This window comes from Ascaphus truei, chromosome 19, assembly GCF_040206685.1.
Source record: "Ascaphus truei isolate aAscTru1 chromosome 19, aAscTru1.hap1, whole genome shotgun sequence".
Classification (NCBI taxonomy): domain Eukaryota; kingdom Metazoa; phylum Chordata; class Amphibia; order Anura; family Ascaphidae; genus Ascaphus; species Ascaphus truei.
In genome coordinates this window covers 21373060-21397276 of record NC_134501.1, presented here as the reverse complement: position 1 = coordinate 21397276, position 24217 = coordinate 21373060, and the positions used below count along the sequence as shown (strand labels likewise).

At 50.4% G+C, this 24217-nt stretch overlaps 1 protein-coding gene across 2 annotated transcripts; it reads right to left on the bottom strand.

The window, feature by feature from the left end:
- Window positions 1-5398: 5398 nt before the first annotated feature.
- On the bottom strand, window positions 5399-20250 carry DEF8 (differentially expressed in FDCP 8 homolog). 2 transcript variants are annotated; one of them, XM_075576844.1, is made up of 12 exons: window positions 19687-20250; window positions 15881-16003; window positions 13588-13685; window positions 12905-13054; window positions 12038-12179; window positions 10541-10705; window positions 10252-10379; window positions 7894-8007; window positions 7451-7531; window positions 6989-7129; window positions 6799-6908; window positions 5399-6099 (listed from the first exon to the last, which is right to left on the bottom strand). In XM_075576844.1, the coding sequence occupies exons 2-12, from the start codon at window positions 15990-15992 to the stop codon at window positions 6009-6011; spliced, it is 1332 nt and encodes a 443-aa protein (XP_075432959.1). In that variant the 5' UTR covers window positions 15993-16003; window positions 19687-20250; the 3' UTR covers window positions 5399-6008. The 2 variants fall into 2 exon arrangements, with proteins under 2 accessions (XP_075432959.1, XP_075432960.1); XM_075576845.1 differs by lacking the exon at window positions 15881-16003.
- Window positions 20251-24217: the final 3967 nt, after the last annotated feature.

The following is a 24217-nucleotide window of genomic DNA, read 5'->3' as shown; positions in this document are numbered from 1 at the left end:
ATAGCGGTTCAACCGATGATGGGAGGTTATATGTTTGGCTGGTTTACATTGTTCACCCTATTTATAGCACTCACATTTCTATAGTGTATATATACATTGAATTGAGACCGCCACGCCCATAGCGTAAACATTACAGTAATCCATTGCTAAATGACTTTGGTCAATCAAGACGTTATTAAATGTAGGCGTTTCACATTTTATTATAAAACAGAATGCACTGTACATTATTTTACATTGCCTTGACTGCTGACTGCTGACTGTTGCATGGGATATACATGATGTCGACCCAAATGCAGTTTTGCATACATGATATTTTCTGCAATTAAAGCAGACAGATAAGAAGTCAACTATATCTGACATCTATGATTTTATATATATATATATATATATATATATATATATATATATATATATATATATATATAATGGATATATTACTGTATGCTCATTTGCATGTCTTAGACAGGTCTGCAACCCTGCCTTTCACCATCACCCAGCATTTCCACTGCAGCAAGGGATTTTGGGAAATGACATGCAAATGAGCACACTGCCACCTTTTGCTTCAAAACCATTAACATGGTTCCCCTATAGGCTTAAGCTTGCTGCATGGTCACAGCTTTGAGCACATCCAGGGTTAATATATATATATATATATATATATATATATATATATATATATATATTAATTTTGTAGCTTATCCATTTCCTGATTTTCATTCTTTATTAAAACCAACAAAAATTCCCCTTTGTTTTAGTTTTTATTTCATGGACAGCATCGGTTACCATGGCCACCTGTGGTTTTAATGTCGGTGGATGGCTGCGGCCATTTTAATGTCCCTGGAGGCAAATTTTCAGTGACATCTAAAGAGTGCGTTTTAAACAGGGTACGCTTGTTAAACAACGCGTCATAGAGATTTCATAGGGACAATAAACAAAGGACATGTTTATGGCGAGTAGAGGGGACCGCAGTGTAGAGACACCCTGTGCAAATAGCTTACACTTAAAACAGTCACAGGATCAGAGACACGGGACAAAAGAAACAGTCATGCGTGTAATTAGCGCGTCATGTGGCATTTATTTACTCATTCAGATATAAGTCCTGCTAAAATCACTGTATATAGGAGAATAACATTGGGCTCCGGCACCAACTGACAAGACACCAACCTCCAAAGACTCAAACCAGGGAGTGTGGGATTCTGGGAAAAATATTGCATTTTAGTGGAAATGTGCTGACTTGCATCAGAGGGAACTTCACTGAAGTCTAAGAATCTGTTCTACCCAACGACACTGAAAAATTGTTTGACACACAGTGCTAGATGACACTAAACTTTTAATAATGAACGCGAAAGAATCCCTGAGACTTTATAGCAAGTTTATTTGTAATGTAATAAAGCAAATTAAAAAAAAAACAATTCAGATATTTTACATATATTTATAACATGAAATATGATATATACACACCGATTTCAAATGATATTATAAATAAGCAATTATAAATAAAACTTTACACTCATTTTGTTACAGGGTCTCAGAGAAACAGCGGCAGTGCTAGACTCCCCACCAGCTCTTCTTCTAACCATTAACATCAGGACCTCAGAGAGGGAAGTGCAAAGAAGGAATGTTTCACGTTCACTCCTTTCGTAGAGTTACAATATATAGCTGCATCTCATCCCAAATTAAAGGGTTCATTCAAGATGCTGTGCATCTGTAAAGTGCCTTGGTTCAGCTGTTTTTTTAATGAAATACGGAGTGAATAAAAATATGTTTCCGCTTTTAAATGTAAGGGAAAGGGAACAGGTTTCAGCGATTTAAAGCCTTCCAACGGCTTTTTATATTTAGATTGTGAGGGGAAAGCACAGGCCGGCAGAGGCTTGTTAGGGACTCGTTCCTAGTTCTGGGGACGGACACTTCCGAGATCCCAGAGGTTGCAATCGTCTGAGCAGTAACAAAGCCATTCAATTTCACAACAGCGTCAAGGGAGGGAGGGGGGGGGGATTACATTATTATTTCAATATTTCTCAGAAAACAAATCTGAGCGGGGATTTTACAATCAAATGTGTTGGAGATGAAGAGGTGGAAAATCTAGTTTGAGCTGATGGAAGGCACAGATTATGTTGCAGTTTTGGCTGCGCCTCTAGCTTGCGTTTCACATCCACGTGGCGCCCTTCCCGTTCCTCATTTCTCGCCACACTTCAGATCACAGATTTTTATTCACTCTTGCAGTTTTGTTTCCCTATTATTTTTTACAATGCAAGTCTTCATCCATTTTCACTTTTAATGTTTGAAGTTTTTACGTGTGCGTTTAAAAAGGGTCTATAACTTGTAGTAACACGTTCTGCCTGGAAATCTTCGCGGTATAATCTGCACACCCTCCGCCGTTACACAGGAGAATCACAATCTGTAACTGCGTGGCTTCCACTCAATGCACTTTGCACATTCTGCCAAGTCTTTAAACAAAACGTATCACTTTATATCCCCTCATTCCGGATACTTGGCTGCGAGGGACGTTCCCCCCGTCCAGCACGGTAAATGTAAAGACACGATCCATGATTAAAATGGGATTGATTTGATCCTCAATGCTGGATGAGGCTATGACTCAATGATCGAAGTCTCACTGCTGAATATCTGCGTATCATTCTTAATACCATTTAACATTCAGCTGCGTGTGAGCTGCACAAGAAATCAAAGAATTCCACCTATAAATTGGGCATTTAATAATCTGTGAATCACACGCAGAGGATCATGATGTATATATGTACATTGTTCTATTTACACTGACCTGCTCTGTACAAAGCCTGCGCCAGCCAGGGTGGAATCTGCATGTATAGTCCCCTTTCCCTGCTTCAGGGGTACCTCGGGGTAAATTGCAGCTGTCTGAAGCCCCCCCTCTTATTCTGCAGCTTTACTGGACCTCAGATTGTTGTATGAAAGCAGGATCAGGGGTTGGGACACAGTCCTAATGGGCGAGTTGGAGAATGTAAGGTTGTGACTGAATGGGACACTTCGCCGCTATGTCCGACCCAATAAGCCTAGACAGATCTCCCGCTTCTATAACTGCATGTTTAAATGTCCCACGGGACCGCTACACTGCCTAGACTGGCCGCTCAGATACACCTTGTTTAAATGTCCCGCGGGACATTTAAAGATGGCGCGTCGGAGCAGCCAGTCTAGGTCCCGCGCTTAAACACTTAACATCCAGTTGTCAGAGCGGGCGGTCGGGTGCGGCACAGCTGGCTTGTCGGGGGGGTGGGCGCAGGAGCGGATATTGCGGCGAAGTGTCTGTGCGGCACAACGTCCTAGACCGAGGTTGTGATGCCTTGTAATGAAGCAAAGAGCCGCATAGAACAGAGGCCTCAGCACTGGTGGGTTACACAGCGCATGTGGCCTGTGAGGTCTGGGAAGCTTGTGTGCAAAGTGCTTCTGCGAGAGCGTTAGCAAGGGCAATAAAAGGCATCACAACGAGAGACGGAGAATGGGAGACGCGGCGCCCTGCACAGGCCCAAGTGGCGTCCTGCACAGGCCCACGCGGCGACAAAGTAGTTTTTCGCCCCCCCTCACCCCCCCCCCCCTCCACAAAACAGCTTCGGGTCACGACTCACGTGAGGTACCTCGCTCTGTGCCAGTGGTGCTCAACTCTAGTCCTCATGATCTCCCAGCAGTATTAAGGATATCCCTGCTTCAGCACAGGTGGCTCAATCAGTTCCTGCTTCAGCACAGGTGGACTTGAGTTGAGCACACCTGCTCTATGCTACAAAAAAGCAGAGTTTGGGGGGTTACCCTCTTGGGAGGGGGCTTAAACTACTTTTGCACTAGGCATTCATTGGCTGCGGTTCGTTATTTAACGCCAGGGACAGCGTCATCACGTGACCTCCTGACGAAGCACTACGTGCGAAACGCGTAGAGGTTACGTGAGACTGTTCCAGTGGAGTTTGCAGGCGGAGGTTGTGCAGGGCTCTTCGCTTCTACTTGCCTGGCTGGGTATGTACTGAGATCGGCTCCGGATCCTTTCTTTGTACTAATGTGGACGCGGTACTGTCCTGCCTTACCCCTCCGCCGTATGTTGGTGAAAACCAGTTTTTTAACCCTCGTTTTAATTCTTTACTTGTCATTTTTGTTTTGATTTGGTTGCTATTTGGTACATCCGTAGATCGTAGACAACAGAAAAAAAGGCAGCGCTAATCAGAGAAATGGCCTGCAGCCTGTGGTATAACTCTGACCCCCCAGGTCAGATCTAGAGGCAGGAAAAAACGTTACATCTACGGCGCTGAGCCGAAGGCAGAAATGTAAGTGGAATGTAATAACATATAATAATAAATATATTATACAACCAGTTGTAGGATGAACTCCGCTGGAACTCTTCCCATGAAGACGGTATGTCATGCAATAAAAACAAAAACAAACATAGTGTGATACAGTAACAACAAAAACACACAACACTACTCACAGTTAAAGGACAAACAATTGCTGAGACAAAAGACTGATATATAAAAAAATATAACATTTAATACAATATAAAAAACTAAGAATGAAGGGTCACGTCTGCACTGCAACCACAGTAGAAATGCCAGCTTACCAGACACTCAAATTATGAAGGCGGTGGATAAATCTGAGAGTATCCCCTCTCTTACGGGCCACACACGTGTCCTGACGCCTGGAATGATGAACAGGAACTAAGGAGGGGAGCCCTCCCTGCCTTCTGCCCCGCAGACCTCCGCACGATGAACCCACCCTGAGGAAGGAAGCACAGTCTTCCGAAACGCGTAGGGTGGTCTACGTTTGCACAGCTGACACCACGGCATCCACCACACTGGTTTTACCAGCTCCACGGACGTCTCCCGGTTGCGGTTCTAGTTTGCGGTGGCCGCTGCACTGATCCGCACCTGTACAACACCGCTGGGCTGCTGCTGTCGGCGTGGATCCTGCGACGATGCAGCGCACGTGACGGCTCTCCCGTGACAGGCGGCCCGGTGGGTTCATCGTGCGGAGGTCTGCGGGGCAGAAGGCAGGGAGGGCTCCCCTCCTTAGTTCCTGTTCATCATTCCAGGCGTCGGGACACGTGTGTGGCCCGTAAGAGAGGGGATACTCTCAGATTTATCCACCGCCTTCATAATTTGAGTGTCTGGTAAGCTGGCATTTCTACTGTGGTTGCAGTGCAGACGTGACCCTTCATTTTTAGTGTTTTATATTGTATTAAATGTTATATTTTTTTATATATCAGTCATTTGTCTCAGCATTTGTTTGTCCTTTAACTGTGAGTAGTGTTGTGTGTTTTTGTTGTTACTGTATCACACTACGTTTGCTTTTGTTTTTATTGCATGACATACCGTCTTCATGGGAAGAGTTCCAGCGGAGTTCATCCTACAACTGGTTGTATAATATATTTATTATTACATGTTATTACATTCCACTTACATTTCTGCCTTTGGCTCAGCGCCGTAGATAGAACGTTTTTTCCTACATCCGTAAATCGTGATTCATTTTAACATTAAAGATTCTTTGACCCTTAGTGCGCCTGTCTGTCATTTCTCTTCTACTTTCGTGCCGTGTTGTACTAGATTTTGGGCTACGTTGGGGTTCAGCCCTTTTGGTTTTCAGCACCCCACATACACAACCTGCTGTGCAGCTGCTATGTTTGTCGTGTTGATCGCATGTGCATGGCGTAATAAGGCACCGCGGGGGTGTGCGTGTGAGCGGCGAGCTTTGCGCAGCGCCTCATTGGTGTAAGTCTCCTGGGGGAGCCTGCGCGGTGTCTGTGACATTGGGCCGGAATGGTATTAACCCCTGCAGTGCTGGAGGAGACCGGTGTGCCTTTGTATGGAATGCGTGTCTGGCCTCTTGGGCACAGGAAGGGTTTAAATGAGCTCCCAAAGTGGTCACATTTAGCACGAGCCCCCTTGTTACTGTATGTGGCGGGTGCTCCTCTGCGCACACGCTCACATCCACCTCCCATGTGGCAGTGAAGGGCCACAGCCACGTCTGCTGACAGCTCCGGCCACTGCTTGCTGCGGTCACACAGTCTGTCCAGGCTCTTGCGCCTGTTTCCGGAGGTTGAGCCGCTCACACCGGGGGCAGCTGGTGGAGTTATCGTAATAGCAGTCCCTGGGAGGAAGGGGCAGAGGGTTATAGTGAGCCAGATCCAACAGCCCTGCTATTTATAAAGGGGAGAACTCAATGTCATCTGCTCTTTAGTGACAGACCCTGTGCAAAGTTTGTTTGACATTTGGCACGTCACTTAACCTCACGTTAGACAAAACAGACTGTAGGCGCTTTTAGCCAGTGACTTGTGTTGTTCTAACATATGCAATTAATTCATTAGCACCTTCACTGCTAGATAAGTCAAACAAACTAGTTACTATGCATTGTATTGTATTGGTGGCCATCCTAGCATCAGGAGGGTTAAACATGTATGTGACACGGCAGAGCACTGCAGCGGTTATCCATGTGAATAAGAATGTCACCTGCTGCCAGGAGAGCTACAACGGTTACGTCCTCTCTGTCTACAACCTGCATGGAGCATTTCCTGGACCCTCGGTGAGCTCACCGTCTCAGTAACTACCTATCCAAGTGGGTGTTCGATTGGAGCCTCACACGCTTACACTCGCCCTGTAAACTGGGACCCATCCCTGCGTCTCGCTGTGCCTCAGCAATACGTGGAATTAGGTTAATGGTAATGATAATCGTTTGGATTTTCGCCTCTCCCGGGACGCCACCCCAGAGGCGGCTGCACAGTGTGACTGTGAGGAGCTGGGGTTTGTAGCAGGTATAATAATCTCAGAATAACTCTCCTTCGGGGCTCACCTGTGGAACACAGCCGCGCAGTCCCTGCACACGGAGGTGTGGCTGTCGAACGGGAAGAGGACATCTCCCTCCTTGCACAGTTCACACACAAAGCCCTTGGCCTGGCAGCGCTGGGAGACACGGAGGGGGTCAGAAACTGCCCTCTCCTCCCTCCTTGCCCTCTGACCCCCCTTCGTTCTGGACCTCTCACCTCACAGTCCAGCTTGATGTGCTTGGCGAAGGACGTGTGCACCTCCGTGAGGGAGCAGCCCAGCCGCCCGCTGCTCACTTCCAGCAGGTCCTGCACGGAATACATGTCGTCGTTCTCCACAAAGTGCTGGCGTTCCTGCAGCTGCAGAGAGAGAGAGAGTCCCGGGGCTTAGGGCAGAGCTGCCAGGTTACGACAGGTAACGCGAATGAGGGGAGAGATCGGCGCCAGATAGATCGGCGCCAGATAGATCGGCGTGAGATGTAGCGGTTTCTCGCACTGCGGCTCTGCAGAGGAATATCCTCTGTGCATTCAGGTACCGCCTGACGCTCCCCCACCACACAACTAAGCAAACCTCAAAAGGGGGGAAGAGGTATCATGACAACAATTAGCAGCCGCTGTCCCCACTCTGCTCCTAACCATCTCTCCCCTGCTCACCCCACCCCTCATCGGTGGCCACCTGACCTGTAGCAGTAGCCGCGCCTCCATGGCTTCTTTGCACGTGATGAAATACGGCTTCATGAGAAGAATGTCCTGACGCAGCTTCTGTCGGGGAGATCAGGGCGAGGGGGCAGAGAAAGAGGGATGAGAAAACTCTGCCGGGCAGTGCCCGGTGTATACATGTCTCGCAGCTTCTGTCGGGGAGATCAGGGCGAGGGGGCAGAGAAAGAGGGATGAGAAAACTCTGCCGGGCAGTGCCCGGTGTATACATGTCTCGCAGCTTCTGTCGGGGAGATCAGGGCGAGGGGGCAGAGAAAGAGGGATGAGAAAACTCTGCCGGGCAGTGCCCGGTGTATACATGTCTCGCAGCTTCTGACAGCCTGTGCTCTCCGCACTGTAAGGAATTGTCCCTGTGCAGAGCGGCCAAGCCCTGCGTGTGATGCCCGGGACTGGCGACAGCGTCTTACCCGGATCTCCACCAGCTCCTCCACGTAGTTGAACAGCAGAGGGTTGATTTCCCGCAGCTTCAGAACAGGACGACCCAGCATCAGAGCCAGATACCGCATGCTGCACCGGGACACCTGGGAGAGGAGCACGCAGGGGTGAGAGGGGCGGGAAGAGGGGTTGAGCGGGGCAGGCAGAGCGGGTGACACGGGCGGGTGAGATATTTTGTAGCTGTTCCTTGGCTGCACAACGTGAAAACTGTTTAGGGCGGAGACTCCCCTTTTGATGTCACTTGATACTAAGTAGCAGTGCGGGCCCTGCGCTCTGCATGTAATACAGGTAGGTGTAGTAGTGCTGACCTTGCACTCTGCATGTAATACAGGTAGATGTAGCAGTGCGGGCCCTGCGCTCTGCATGTAATACAGGTAGGTGTAGTAGTGCTGACCCTGCGCTCTGCATGTAATACAGGTAGGTGTAGTAGTGCTGACCCTGCACTCTGCATGTAATACAGGTAGATGTAGCAGTGCGGGCCCTGCGCTCTGCATGTAATACAGGTAGATGTAGTAGTGCTGACCCTGCACTCTGCATGTAATACAGTTAGGTGTAGTAGTGCTGACCCTACGCTCTGCATGTAATACAGGTAGGTGTAGTAGTGCTGACCCTGCGCTCTGCATGTAATACAGGTAGGTGTAGTAGTGCTGACCCTGCGCTCTGCATGTAATACAGGTAGGTGTAGTAGTGCTGACCCTGCACTCTGCATGTAATACAGGTAGGTGTAGTAGTGCTGACCCTGCGCTCTGCATGTAATATAGGTAGGTGTAGTAGTGCTGACCCTGCGCTCTGCATGTAATACAGGTAGGTGTAGTAGTGCTGACCCTGCGCTCTGCATGTAATACAGGTAGGTATAGTAGTGCGGACCTTGCGCTCTGCATGTAATACAGGTAGGTGTAGTAGTGCTGACCCTGCGCTCTGCATGTAATACAGGTAGGTGTAGTAGTGCTGACCCTGCGCTCTGCATGTAATACAGGTAGGTGTAGTAGTGCTGACCCTGCACGTAATACATGTAATACAGGTAGGTGTAGTAGTGCGGACCCTGCGCTCTGCATGTAATACAGGTAGGTGTAGTAGTGCGAACCTTGCGCTCTGCATGTAATACAGGTAGGTGTAGTAGTGCGAACCTTGCGCTCTGCATGTAATACAGGTAGATGTAGTAATGCTGACCCTGCACTCTGCATGTAATACAGTTAGGTGTAGTAGTGCTGACCCTGCGCTCTGCATGTAATACAGGTAGGTGTAGTAGTGCTGACCCTGCGCTCTGCATGTAATACAGGTAGGTGTAGTAGTGCTGACCCTGCACGTAATACATGTAATACAGGTAGGTGTAGTAGTGCGGACCCTGCGCTCTGCATGTAATACAGGTAGGTGTAGTAGTGCGAACCTTGCGCTCTGCATGTAATACAGGTAGGTGTAGTAGTGCGAACCTTGCGCTCTGCATGTAATACAGGTAGGTGTAGTAGTGCTGACCTTGCGCTCTGCATGTAATACAGGTAGGTGTAGTAGTGCGAACCTTGCGCTCTGCATGTAATACAGGTAGGTGTAGTAGTGCTGACCTTGCGCTCTGCATGTAATACAGGTAGGTGTAGTAGTGCTGACCCTGCGCTCTGCATGTAATACAGGTAGGTGTAGTAGTGCTGACCCTGCGCTCTGCATGTAATACAGGTAGGTGTAGTAGTGCTGACCCTGCAGTCTGCATGTAATACAGGTAGGTGTAGTAGTGCGAACCTTGCGCTCTGCATGTAATACAGGTAGGTGTAGTAGTGCGGACCCTGCGCTCTGCATGTAATACAGGTAGGTGTAGTAGTGCGAACCTTGTGCTCTGCATGTAATACAGGTAGGTGTAGTAGTGCGAACCTTGCGCTCTGCATGTAATACAGGTAGGTGTAGTAGTGCTGACCCTGCGCTCTGCATGTAATACAGGTAGGTGTAGTAGTGCGAACCTTGCGCTCTGCATGTAAGGCCAGGTCCCCGCTGGCTACTGCAGCGCCCGCTTTGGAGGACGCTGCAGGGACAAGATCAGCCCCGCAATGGAGCCGGGCCCGGCTGCGAGGGAGGCTGCTGCGCAGAGAGAAACTCACGCTCTCAAGAAAATTGAGAGCAGGAGTCACGACGGAGCGCTAGGCCACGCCCCCCGGCGGTTCAGCCAATGACGGCGAACTTGCCGGGTGACGTCACGGCCGCGCCCCCATCACCCCCTTCCCCGTCTTCCCCCTGCAGCTCTCTGCAGACCAGGGGGCTTGGCCGGCCGCCTCGCAGACGCGCAGGCAGTGGGGCCGCAGCCTAATACAGGTAGGTGTAAGTCCCTTCCCCCCCCCCCCCCTCACCTTGCGCAGCTCGAAGTCCCAGTTGTGAATGACGCGAGCCGGGATGACAGCGAGGTCGTTCCAGTGACAGTTGCTGCAGTAATACTGCCCCGTGTAATCGCACTGCCGCGCCTCGCTGGGGACCGCCCCTGTGCCCAGGAAACGCAGCGTCAGAGGTCGCACATAGAACCACATAGTCACATGCAAATAGTCATCCCTGCAGAGCATCGCGTAACCCTTTCACTGCTGGAAACCTGCAGAGCATCACTTAACCCCTTGAATGTGTTAACTAGAAGAGGAAGGGACTCACTCAGGGAGATGGGGGCTCGGCACTCAGCACAGCGGTAATCCTGGCTGTCCAGTCCGGCCTCCGGACAGATGGTCAGCTCGTACTCGGACTGATGACTGACCTTTGACCTCACACAGGGTTTGGTGATGAGGTTCAGACATTTGCTATGGCAGCGGTAGTAACAACCTGAGGGGAACCAGAGCATCGATTTGTGCCTTGTCCCTGTAAAAGGTGTGACCTCAAAGGGAGCCCCCTCACCTGTGCGGGTGTGTCAGTGTGCATGCCCCTCACCTGTGCGGGTATGTCAGTGTGCATGCCCCTCACCTGTGCGGGTGTGTCAGTGTGCATGCCCCTCACCTGTGCGGGTATGTCAGTGTGCGTGCCCTTCACCTGTGCGGGTGTGTCAGTGTGCATGCCCCTCACCTGTGCGGGTGTGTCAGTGTGCATGCCCCTCAGCTGTGCGGGTGTGTCAGTGTGCATGCCCCTCACCTGTGCGGGTGTGTCAGTGTGCATGCCCCTCACCTGTGCGGGTGTGTCAGTGTGCGTGCCCCTCACCTGTGCGGGTGTGTCAGTGTGCGTGCCCTTCACCTGTGCGGGTGTGTCAGTGTGCGTGCCCCTCACCTGTGCGGGTGTGCCAGTGTGCCTGCCCCTCACCTGTGCGGGTGTGTCAGTGTGCTTGTCCTTTAACCTGTGCGGGTGTGTCAGTGTGCATGCCCCTCAGCTGTGCGGGTGTGTCAGTGTGCATGCCCCTCACCTGTGCGGGTGTGTCAGTGTGCATGCCCCTCACCTGTGCGGGTGTGTCAGTGTGCGTGCCCCTCACCTGTGCGGGTGTGTCAGTGTGCGTGCCCTTCACCTGTGCGGGTGTGTCAGTGTGCGTGCCCCTCACCTGTGCGGGTGTGCCAGTGTGCCTGCCCCTCACCTGTGCGGGTGTGTCAGTGTGCTTGTCCTTTAACCTGTGCGGGTGTGTCAGTGGTTCTGCCCCTTAACCTGTGCGGGTGTGTGAGTGGTTCTGCCCCTCACCTGTGCGGGTGTGTCAGTGTGCGTGCCCCTCACCTGTGCGGGTGTGTCAGTGTGCGTGCCCCTCACCTGTGCGGGTGTGTCAGTGTGCTTGCCCCTCACCTGTGCGGGTGTGTGAGTGTGCTTGCCCCTCACCTGTGCGAGTGTGTCAGTGTGTCAGCCCCTTAACCTATGCGGGTGTATCAATGTGCTTGCCCCTTAACCTGTGCGGGTGTGTCAGTGTGCGTGCCCCTCACCTGTGCGGGTGCGGCAGTGTGCGTGCCCCTCACCTGTGCGGGTGCGGCAGTGTGCGTGCCCCTCACCTGTGCGGTTGTGTCAGTGTGCTTGCCCCTCACCTGTGCGGGTGTGTCAGTGTGCTTGCCCCTCACCTGTGCGGGTGTGTCAGTGTGCTTGCCATTCACCTGTGCGGTTGTGTCAGTGTGCGTGCCCCTCACCTGTGCGGGTGTGTCAATGTGCTTGCCCCTTAACCTGTGCGGGTGCGGCAGTGTGCATGCCCCTCACCTGTACAGGTGTACCAGGTCTGGATTAGGCCCCAGATGATGGTGCTACACTTATCACACACTTGTTTCACACTTTTGCTCTTCTCCTTGTAGAATCGATGCTCCAATAGGATCCGCAGGTTGGGCTCCTCCTCGTGTGGGTCCTACAAGGGAGAGAGACGAGAGAGACGGTGACCAGAAGGGAAGGATGGAGAGAGGGCAGAGAGATAACAACCAGCGGGAGGGGAGGAAGGTGAGAGAGATAGGGAGGGAAGAGAGGACAGAGAGACAGCGACGAGGAGAGTGAGACAGACAGCGACGAGGAGAGAGACAGCAACGAGGAGAGAGAAAGAGACAGTGACGTGGAGAGAAAGACCCCCCAGAAGGGAGGAGAGAGGTGAGAGTGACCAGGGAGGGAGAGGAGAGAGGTGGGAGGGAGAGGAGAGAGGTGGGAGGGAGAGGAGGTGGGAGGGGGAGGAGAGAGGTGGGAGGGAGAAGAGAGGTGAGAGTGACCAGGGAGGGAGAGGAGAGAGGTGGGAGGGAGAGGAGAGAGATGGGAGAGAGAGGTGGGAGGGGGAGGAGAGAGGTGGGAGGGGGAGGAGAGAGGTGGGAGGGGGAGGAGAGAGGTGGGAGGGGGAGGAGAGAGGTGGGAGGGGGAGGAGAGAGGAGAGACGTGGGAGTGACCCGGCAGCGTGGCCCCAATTCAATAGTTTGACAAGCAGTTTATGATGCAGCCAATTCTATTCCCTATAATGGAACTTCATGCATACTAAATTATCTCACTTCTATTTAAAGGGGCCGGAGAGACAGTGACCACGGGAATATCAAACAGAGGCCATGATGGGAGCAACACATATAGGGGATCCTCACCCCGTCCATCCCCACTCACCTTCATCTCCTGAAGCTTGAGCCGCAGGTGGACGAGTCTGACCACTGCGTCCTTCTGCCTGTCTGAGTTTTCGGGCAGTTCCAGGATCACCTGCTTGCACTCCTCGATCGCCTGCCGCAGCTGCTGAATGTCAGACGCAAGGAAGAGGCCCTTCAACCGGCACAAAGACAGACAGCCTCAGTGGGGTGAGCAGTAACCGCTTTACACTCGCACCCTGTCTTGTGATGCCTGCTCAATGTTTTCTAGAGTTCTATGTTTATTAATGACCCTTAGCGCGTCTTCCTGCCGCCTGCAGACCTCACCACAGATAGACTACATTGTTACAGGTGGTAGGAGTTTAATATCTTGAGCTACGATGGGGCCAGCAATGCTATCCAACCCAAGGCATGGGGACTCCTCTAGCTTCGTGTGGTTTGGGAGTGACGGTCCCCTTCCGGAGCATCTCATTAGGACAGGGTTGGGCAACTCCCGTCCTCGACGGGGCCACCAAAAGGTCAAGATATCCCTGCTTCAGCACAGATGGCTCAATCAGTGGCTCAGTCTTTGACTGATTGAGCCATCTGCGCTGAAGCAGGGATATCCTGCAAACCTGACTTGTTGGTGGCCCTTGAGGACTTGAGTTGCTTACCCCTGCATCAGGAGGTAGAAAGATGTCTGGAGGGACCCCCAAGGGTTCTGCTCACCACGGGCCTGGAGAAATGATCCTCCGACACTCCCAGATCCATCACTCGTTCCGGACAGCAGAATTCCATCTCACAACGTGGAGTACCCAGCGTGGGATCTGAGGGGGGAGGTGGAAGGGGAAAAGTGAAAACCAAAAACAGAATCCTCACGTCTCTCTATGGAACGGAAACCAAAAGTGTACCAGGCGCTCCCAAATAACCAGCGCACTGTGGTAAGAACGGGTGCAACAAGTGCCAACTATGTATAGGTGAAAGAAGTGATCTTATATTAGGAGAGTGAGATAATAAAACATATTCACACGTGATAAAATGCGTTTTAAATGCAACGCTAAAACCCTATAAAGAACTGTTCTGAACGTTTTTCCTGGTGAGAATCTCCAAAGTTCGGGAGAGCGCAGATGTCGGATAACCGAAAATAGAGCGATAAAACATAAAAATAGTGCAAAAAAAGAGCTAGCCCGAGAGGGGTGATTAGGTGCACTCACATTTCCCAGAAGGGAAAAAATCTCATCCCTACAAGGCCCATCCTAGGAACGGGAACCGGTGACCCAGCCTGAAAGATCCACCTCCTAGGGATCTTGTGAGTGATCTTGCAGGTGATGTGTTATATTCCAGATGGTGTATATATCTCAGGGGAAAAAAGGTAATGCAACAGTGCAGACGATCCAATAATTATTTTTATAAAGACAAAAAACTGGCACTTTCAGTATGCACACTTACAGTGTTTCCATTAAACGTGCAATAAACAACATTCAACTCTAGAACAGAGAGATGCAGTGATTGCGCGGTCTCACCGCCGTCCGTCTCCGCTTCAGCGTCCCCCGTGACTGGCATCCTTCCCTTCCAGTGTCCACGGGATGCGTGACAGCGTCGCGCCAGAACAGCAGTGGCCACTCGAAGCGATGTCACTTGGTCAGGAGTCCTATTCAGTGCCACTCCTCTGAGCTTCTTATATACAACATACTACGCTGTCATTGGTGCATCCATTCATGTGTCACCAGTCAATGGGCAATGACATATATAAATGGATACAAATCCAATTACCGACTCTGAACGATCAAGGCGTGTTCCCACCCAATGCTGTGGATTCATCATTGCGTGTTCCAATATGTGAACACAACTTTATCCTGAAAATGCCCGTTTTTCCCCTTTCTATAATAACTATTATTGGATCGTCTGCACTATTGCATTACCTTTTTTCCCCTGAGATATATACACCATCTGGAATCTAACACATCACTTGCCAGATCACTCACAAGATCCCTAAGAGGTGGATCTTTCAGGCTGGGTCACCGGTTCCCGTTCCTACATAGGATGGGCCTTGTAGGGATGAGATTTTGTTTCCCTTCTGGGAAATGTGAGTGCACCTAAGGCTGCGGTCCCACTACACCCTGTGCGCACGGCGTGGCGTGCACTGTGCGTGTAAGCACCGCCCCTCAATGGGGCTGGGCCCACTACGCACCGTCACGCAGAAGGTGCATCCGCGCCGTGCGGCAGGGTTTTTCACAACTCAATAAAATTGAGTTTACTCCTAGCGACGGAGGCGTGGCCACGCCCCCACCGGGCGGTTCACCCAATGAAGGCGAACCAGCCGCATGACGTAATGGCCACGCCCCCGCAAATCCCCAACCACGCGCCCTCCCGTCGCAAGCTCCCCTCTCCCTGTCAGATCGCAGATCGCGGTTAGCGCTGTGACACGCGCCGACCCCCCCGCCGGGCGCGAGTGTCACAGACATTACTGGGACCGCAGCCTCATGTGCCCTCTCGAGCTACCTCTTTAGTACAAACAAATTGCACTATTGCTGTGGTTTTGTTTTATCGCTGTAGTTTCGGTTCTCCAACATCTGCGCTCCCCGAACATTGCAGATTCTTATCCGGAAGGGTTCCGCTCACGCGATGAAAGGGAACTCTCTTCAGCCATAGATTCTGGTAGGACTCCGTCTTGGAATAATCACGTCAGTATCTAAAACAGGGACGGCCAACTTCAGCTCTCAAGGGCCCACCAACAGGTCGGGTTTTAATTAAATCACTGCTTCAGCACAGGTGGCTCAATCAGTTGCTCCGTCATTGCCTGAGCCACCTGTGCTGAAGCAGGAATCTCTTTCAAACCTGACCTGTTAGTGGCCCTTGAGGACTGGAGTTGGCCGTCCCTGATCTAGAAGGCAGGTCTCCAAGGGTGAGAGAAGGCATAGTCCGGGCACACCACCTCCCCCCCGTTGGAGAGGTCAGTTTGGGGGGGTGGGGGGTAATATAGCTGTGTGCCCACCCTCCCCTCCTCCCCCCGAATACTAACCCTTGGAAGGCAGCTGCTCTCCGTCCTCGGGGGGGCCCTGCTCCTCCCTCGGTTTATTGAAGGGGTTGAGGTGACCCTGACGGAATCGGGCCAGTTTGTCATTGTATTCCATATCCAGTCACCCTGAAAGAGATCTCGGGTCAGAGTGGGGATGTCGGGAGTGACCCCCCCCCCGGACACCAGAATATCAGGGACAGAATCACACAGTCCTGGGTTTATATGTAATGTAGGGTGTCCCCCTGGCTGCAGATTATCAGGGACAGGGTCAGACAGTCTTGGGTTTATATCCAACAGGCTGAAAGTATCCGCCATTGCTCAGGAATTCTAAGAAACCAGCCTTATCCATCCCTCCCCCTCCCCCTCCCTTTCCTTTAATACCTTCTGATGTCCCCAATTATTTCCGCCTCTCCCCCCTTCCCCAGCATTCTTACTTTCTCCTCACACGCCAACTGACTTCCTCTCTTTCTTGGTTTTATTTCTGTGTATAACTTTGTAGCTATCTGACTCTCCTTATCTGCCACCAGGCTATGTGAATTCTGATGTTACCAGTATGATGTCACGTGCCAGGTACAATACCCAGTGGCTGACTTGCCTGCCAGAAAATTTGTAATAACTCATAGAATTAATAATACATGTATCCAAACATACCCAAAAACCTGCTCCTTGATCTCCGGAACCATCACGCAAAATGTGCTTACGATATTTTAAGAGGTGTCCCAATGCCTAACAAACAGACAGACAACTTTCCAGAATATATAACCAGACGAGCTGAAAGTACCCGGCTCCGCAGTTGAAGGGGTAATCTAGATCAAGGGGACGCAAAGTTTTCTCCCTGCGGCCCCTCGCCTGCTCTCCTCCCCCCCTCCCCGGCTCCGGCATCAAATTACGGTGTGGAGTCATGTGATGTCACGTGACCCCGCCACATCATTTGACGCTGGTTACCATGGTAAGCATTGAAAAACGTATGTCCCTTGATGTGCAAGTCCTGTGTAAAAGATTTACTCTGTGGCCTTAAGCATTGAAAAAAGTTAGTATGTTTGAATTTCAAAAGTGCTTTATTTTTATACCTCTTAACTCAGTGCTGTTAATTGACCAACTGGAACAAGCTGATTGATTGGGGAGGGGGAGGGTCATGTGACTGTTTTAGATGTATAAAACCAACACCTCTCCTGCAATTGGCATTAGACAGTGAGGCATTTAAAGTGAGCTTTTTAAGTGATAGATATAGTTAGACAATAGTGTGACTGGGGACTGCATCTTTCTGCAAACTTTTTGACTCACGACAACAAACGGTAAGCTACTGAGATCACACTATGATCCCATTCTTGCTAACTTGCATAATTTAACCACCCACCCCTTTACAACTTCTTTCACTGCAGCCTCTCCCAAAACTGACCGCACAAAACACTGAAACCCTGAACTGACTCTAGCATTGCAATGCACCAAAACATTTGACAAGGAACAGGCACACCACTGCTGTTTAGTCTGCACACACTCACTTTGCTCACAACAGCTCCATGCAGCACTGCCTACCTCTGGCATAATGAACCTGCTCTGTATCTTAACATTTTTTTTTTCTCCTGGCCTCATGGAGATTTTACTTTCTCTATACACTACAAACTCCTCCATCCTGGCCCACACCCAACATCACCATACACCCTGGACTATTGAAAAGCCTTGCACTATCTACTGAATGTTGGTGGAGAACTCTCAAAACCAGCACACCAACCACTGCTCAGTCTAATGGCAAACACCACAAATTTACAACCTCCAAACAACTACCCAAATTCCTACTCGTACTGTTACTCTCCTTAGCAGGTGATATTGAACCTAACCCAGGTCCTCCCATTTCAGCTCTGTCCCATGCACCTGAGAATTCCACCTTTAAATTCCAAAAAGGCCTATCTGTCGCCCATATAAATATCCGGAGCCTGCTGCCCAAACTGGACGAACTAAGAGCATGGTGCCTTATGCATAAACCCAAAGCCATCATTCTTACAGAAATATGGCTATCCCTTAAAACCCCTGATGCAAATATCGCCATTCAGGGATACTCCATTTTTAGGAGAGATAGGTCAGAGAGGAGGAGGGGTGTTATTTTATATTGCAGACACATTACAATTTACACTGTTAAATTGCCCACCAAGCCCACCCTCCTTTGAAATTCTAGTTGGCAAAATCTGCCTCCCCTTTTCTAAGCCAATCTTGCTTGCTGGCATCTACCGCCCCCCTAAAGCCCCTCTACAATCCCTGACTGATATCACCCAGTTTCTTGGCTCCATTTCCTCTCTGAATGAGAAGAGTGAACTGCTAGTTCTTGTGGATTTCAACTTCAATTGGCTTGCCCCTAAAAACCACAAAATCCAGATACAACTCAAGTCACTTAACCTATCGCAACTCATTTCCCAACCCACACGGATAAACCTGAAATCGCATAACCATTCCTTGCTAGACTGGATTCTCTCCTCAAACCCCAGCAGAATCCAATCCTCTGGCATCCTTCCGGACATTTTCAGTGACCATGCAATAGTGTACTGTGTAAGGAAAATTAAACCGCCCCAATCAAGCCCTAAAGTTCTCCTCACTAGAACATTTAGAAACTTTAACCCACAACAGTTTCTGGATGACCTTAACAACTGCCCATGGCACAGAATCGATTTAATTCCTGACCCTTATTCTGCGCTCGACTATTTCCAATCCGAGTTCTTAAAACTCTGCGATACCCATGCTCCACTACGCAAAATAAGGGTGAATGCCTTAAGGCATTGATCGTGCCCATAGACCGCGTGACAGCATGTGACTGATTTCTCGGCGCGTCGGGCAGGACAAGTGTGCGGATCGCCCCAATGAGGGCGAACCAGCTCTGTGACGTCACTGACACGTCCGTCCCCCCCCGACGGCGCGTCTAGCATGTCGGATGTGCACGCCTCCGCGCAGGCGAAAGCTGTATGGACTTAGCCTTACTTTCTCCGCACGTGTCAACTGACTTCCTCTCCTTTCCTCGTCTGTTTTCTGTCTAAACTTTATAGCTATCGACCCTCCCTATCTGCCACCAGGCTATGTGCATTATGATGTCACGTGCCAGATACATAGCCTACCAGGTAAAACATCTAGTGGGATTTATATATAGAAGATTGTAATACCTCCTAGAATTAATGCAGTGTATCCAAACATACACAAAAACCCGCTCCTTGATCTCAGGGACCATCAAGAGGTGTCCCAATGCCTAACAAACAGACAGACAACTTTCCAAAATATATAGTAGGTGTAGTGTGACCTCCTGACTGCTGGTGTATACAGTATATACTCCGGTGTGATATGTAATGCAGGGTGATCTGTTGACTGCAGATTATCAGGGACAGGATAAAACAGTCCTGGGTTTATATGAAATGTAGGGTGTCCCCCTGACTGCAGATAATATGGGGACAGGCTCAGCCAGTCCTGAGATTAGATGTTCTGTATGGTGTTCCCCTGACTGCAGATAATATGGGGACAGGCTCAGCCAGTCCTGAGATTAGATGTTATGTATGGTGTTCCCCTGACTGCAGATAATATGGGGACAGGCTCAGCCAGTCCTGAGATTAGATGTTCTGTATGGTGTTCCCCTGACTGCAGATAATATGGGGACAGGCTCAGCCAGTCCTGAGATTAGATGTTATGTATGGTGTTCCCCTGACTGCAGATAATATATATATATATATATATATATATATATATATATATATATAATATATATCGCCAGATCCGTGTACAAGTCGCGTTGTGGTCAGACACCTCACATTAGATTGCAAGCTGTGGGGGCTCACCTCAGCATCTCCGACCTGTCAGTCCCGGGCCTCTCCTACCGAGAAGGGGCGGCTCCTCTCCGGTACCAAGCCCGACCCAGGCCTCTCTCCTATCCCCGGGCTCCGGTACTAGACCCGAACCCCGCTCCTATCCCCGGGCTCCGGTACCAAGCCCGACCCGGGTCCCGCTCCTATCCCCAGGCTCCGGTACCAAGCCCAACCTGGGCCCCTCTCCTATCCCCGGGCTCCGGTAGCAAGCCCAACCTGGGCCCCTCTCCTATCCCCGGGCTCCGGTAGCAAGCCCGACCCGGGTCCCGCTCCTATCCCCAGGCTCCGGTACCAAGCCCAACCTGGGCCCCTCTCCTATCCCCGGGCTCCGGTAGCAAGCCCAACCTGGGCCCCTCTCCTATCCCCGGGCTCCGGTAGCAAGCCCAACCTGGGCCCCTCTCCTATCCCCGGGCTCCGGTAGCAAGCCCGACCCGGGCCCCGCTGTCCGGTAATCACACGGCCCGGGCCCCTCTCCTATCCCCGGGCTCCGGTAATCATACGGGCCGGCTCTAGTCCGCCCTCTCCCGGCCGGCGGTGCGCACTGCAGCCGCTCCCAGCTCGGATCACTCACGTGTTATCTGTTATATTATATAACATGTTACATGACAGCTGATCATGCCTCATGTTAATATATGTAACATGTTACATGGCATATTAACATGAGGCATGATCAGCTATGTAACATGTTACATGGCATATTAACATGAGGCATGATCAGCTATGTAACATGTTACATGGCATATTAACATGAGGCATGATCAGCTATGCAACATGTTCCATTGCATATTAACATGATGCATGATCAGCTACGTAACATGTTGCATGCCATACTTGTGTATGATGTGTAGAGTGTCAGCTCTACGGATCAGTTGTCCCGCTCCCGCCACCCTCTCATTAGAAAAGAAAGCATGTTCTGGTCCAATGACAGAAACATATCTATCTCATATCCCCAAACTCCCTGATTCTGAGGCAGGAATAGCATGACATGCAGAGGTGTGAGCGCAGGCCTCATTACACGCAGTGCGATCCTACATTACAAATATTAATACAACCTCAAAGGGAGGGAGCGCCCTGAAATAAAGCAGGAAACAGTGATACGGTGTGTACCCTTAATTCCGTCGCTTCTCACTTTCTCCCTCATAAAAATGCCTTTCCCTCGTTCATGTCTATGGAGGATAACCTCTCCCTTCCTGACAGGGGTACATCTCTGGCGAAACTTTACATTTTGGAAAGTTGTTCGTCTGTTCGCTATGTATTGAGGCACCTCTTAAAATGTCATAACCACATTTTGCATGATGATTCCTGAGATTAAGGAGTCTTTTTTTGTCTATGTTTGGATACAATTGGATACAGTCTATTTTTTTTATTCTTTGAGTTAATTTTAGGGTTGCCAGGTGTCCAGTATTGAACTTGACTGACCTGTATTGGAGGTAATACTGGACATACAGTATATGTGTCCGGTATTACCTCTCTGGACATAGCGACCTGACCAGTTTGGGGGGGGGGGGGGGCGCAGGATATCCCTGTGCAGGGCTGTTGCTAGGGGGGCTGGGCAGCTTCCTCCATCCTGATTGGCTGCTGCTATGTAATGCAGCTAATCAGGAGGAGGTGTCAGGAGCCCGGGGTGGGGCTAAGGAGAAGAGGAAACAGCATGGAGCGTGTTGCACCTTTCCCCATTGTGTCCAGTATTTTTGGAGACGCCACCTGGCAACCCTACGTGTTATTACAATTTCTCAAGCAAGCCAGTCACTGGGTGTTGTACGTGGTAGGCTACGTATCTGGCACGTGCCATCATAATGCGCATAGCCTGGTGGCAGATAAGGAGAGTCGGGTAGCTATAAAGTTTTTAAACAGAAAGCTGACGTAGAAATAAAAATGGTTGTGTGTACCGAGCACGCCCGTTGTAAGTGAAACTTCGTAGTGTGTTGTCACTGAAATTGTCATTTGTTTTTTATAGAATGCAAGTCTTTGATTTTGGATTGTAAAGTATCTAAATGTCGTTAAATTCATGGAAAGCATAGAAATGATAATACAATTTTAGTGTTAAAATGCACAGAAGTGTTAGTGGGAACGCACGTATTTGGTATACACCCCGTTTTTCTATTTTTTTTATTATATACAGCAGGGCCCCGGGCATACGGCGAGTTCCGTTCTAAGGCCCGCCGTATAGTGAAAATCGCCGGAAAGCGGAACCGGCGATTTTCAGTTGTGCGCATGCACAAACCGGCATTTTCCCCCTTGTGCGCATGCGCAAACCGGCTTTTTTCCCCCTTGTGCACATGCGCAAACCGTTCTGCGCGCGCAACCTACCTCTGCGCATACGCGCCGAGGGAAACAGCCTGTTCTGTGCATGCTCGACCTCTGGGCAGACATGGCGGCCCCCTTCTCGGTGCCGCCGTATCAGCGGATCGCCGAAAAGCGGGGCGCCGAGAAGCAGGGCCATGCTGTAATTACAGTGACTACAGGCATCCCCCGGTTTAAGGACACTCACTTTAAGTACACTCGCGAGTAAGGACATATCGCCCAATAGGCAAACAGCAGCTCGCGCATGCGCCTGTCAGCACGTCCTGAACAGCAATACCGGCTCCCTACCTGTACCAAAGCTGTGCGCAAGCAGGGAGACTATAGAGCCTGTTACACATGCGTTATTTACATCAGTTATGCACGTATAGGACGATTGCAGTACAGTACTGTACATGCATCGATAAGTGAGAAAAGGGTAGTGCTTCACTTTAAGTACATTTTTGCTTTAGATACATGCTCCGGTCCCATTGCGTACGTTAATGCGGGGTATGCCTGTATATTATAATATAATCTATATAGCATGTGTGTTATACTGTATGTGTACATACCATTCATCTTTTGCACTTTGGCAGTTATTATTTGAAATGGGTTTGTTTTTATATTTTCTGCTATTTGCACTTCTATATTTGTATTAACTTGTAGTGTGTGTTGCATCTTGTGCACTTTGGCAGTTGTTTTTAGAAATGGAGCATTTTTATAGTTTTAACTATTTGCATATGTGTGTGTGCTGACGGAACTGTGGGAAGTTGCACCTACGTTTGCGCATAGGCAAGATGTGCCCGGCGCCTTTGCGCATGCGCAGGATGTGTTGTTGACCTCTGCGCATGCGCTGCCTCTGCTGGGCTTGTCTACGCATGCGCTGGCCATGACAGAGGTTTCTTTCTTCTCCACGCATGCACGTCCATCCGATCTTCCCTGCGCATGCGTGGACATTAGCTTGCCGCTTCTGTCGGCTCATACGTTGTCTGCGACAGTTAAGCTACGTGGGCTGCATGCGTGGGACAGCTTTGACCGTATGTGCGCATCAGAGGCTGTTGCCGGTTCCATACTGGACGCATGCGCTACCAGCGCTGACAGCTGACAGTGTTGCTGACATCTTGTGGTCACTTCTGCAGCCCCAGTCTGCCCATGGGCAGTATGTTAATTCCGTTTCACAGGGTGTCACAATTCAGCCTATTTTACACTATGAGATTTTCTTATGAGTCACCGTCAGCTTAGAAGTTTCACTTCAAAAGAGGAAGTCAGGTGGCACGCGAGGAGAGAGTAAGAAGGCTGGAGAAGGAGAGAGGGGTGGAAAGAATTGGTGACATCATACGGTATAAAAAGGAAAGTGATGGGAGGGCAAGAGATGAGGCGTGGGAAGGAGAGAGGAGGGGAGGGATGAGAGAAGGGAGTGGGGGAGAGAAGAGGAGAGGGATAAGAGAAGGGAGTGGGGGAAAGAAGGGAGGAGGGGAAGGATGAGAGAAGGGAGTGGGGGAGAGAAGAGGGGAGGAGGGAAGGGATAAGAGAAGGGAGTGGGGGAGAGAAGGGGGGAGGAGGGGAGGGATAAGAGAAGTTAGTGGGGGAGAGAGAAGAGGGGAGGGATGAGGTTGGTTTCTTAGCATTCCCAAGGAACACCGGGTACTGTCAGGTACTGTCTCATATTTTGAAGGCTCGGTTAATTAAAAAATAAAAGATTTCCAGAAAAGTCAGGAGAATTAAATGAACCCCGTCAAAATAAGTCACAGAGATTGTATTTATTATTGTTTTCATGACACTCGTGAACCAGTAAATGATATTAGTCATACATAGGACGGGGACCCCATCCCTGGTATGGAGAGAAGTAAATGGTCCCCGTGCATGGCCCACTCTGGAGGTCCCCGTGCATGTCCCTCCCTGGTGGTCCCTGTGCATGTCCCTCCCTGGAGGTCCCCGTGCATGGCCCACTCTGGAGGTCCCTGTGCATGTCCCTCCCCGGAGGTCCCCGTGCATGTCCCTCCCTGGTGGTCCCTGTGCATGTCCCTCCCTGGAAGTCCCCTGCATGGCCCTCCCTTGAGGTCCCCGTGCATGACCCTCCCTGGAGGTCCTCGTGCATGTCACTCCCTGGAGGTCCCCGTGCATGGCCCTCCCTGGAGATCCCCATGCATATCACTCCCTGGAGATCCCCATGCATGTCCCTCACTGGAGGTCCCCGTGCATGGCCCTCACTGGAGGTCCCCGT

What these genes read in the sequence shown, in the direction of transcription:
- DEF8 (XM_075576844.1), bottom strand. Translation starts at nt 15,992, where the DNA reads ATGGAATACAATGACAAACTGGCCCGATTCCGTCAGGGTCACCTCAAC. An exon ending in ATCATTTCTCCAGGCCCGTG is followed by an intron (nt 13,055 to 13,587) that starts GTGAGCAGAACC and finishes TGCCGGTTGAAG; the next exon opens with GGCCTCTTCCTTGCGTCTGA. An exon ending in TCAAGCTTCAGGAGATGAAG is followed by an intron (nt 12,180 to 12,904) that starts GTGAGTGGGGAT and finishes TCTCCCTTGTAG; the next exon opens with GACCCACACGAGGAGGAGCC.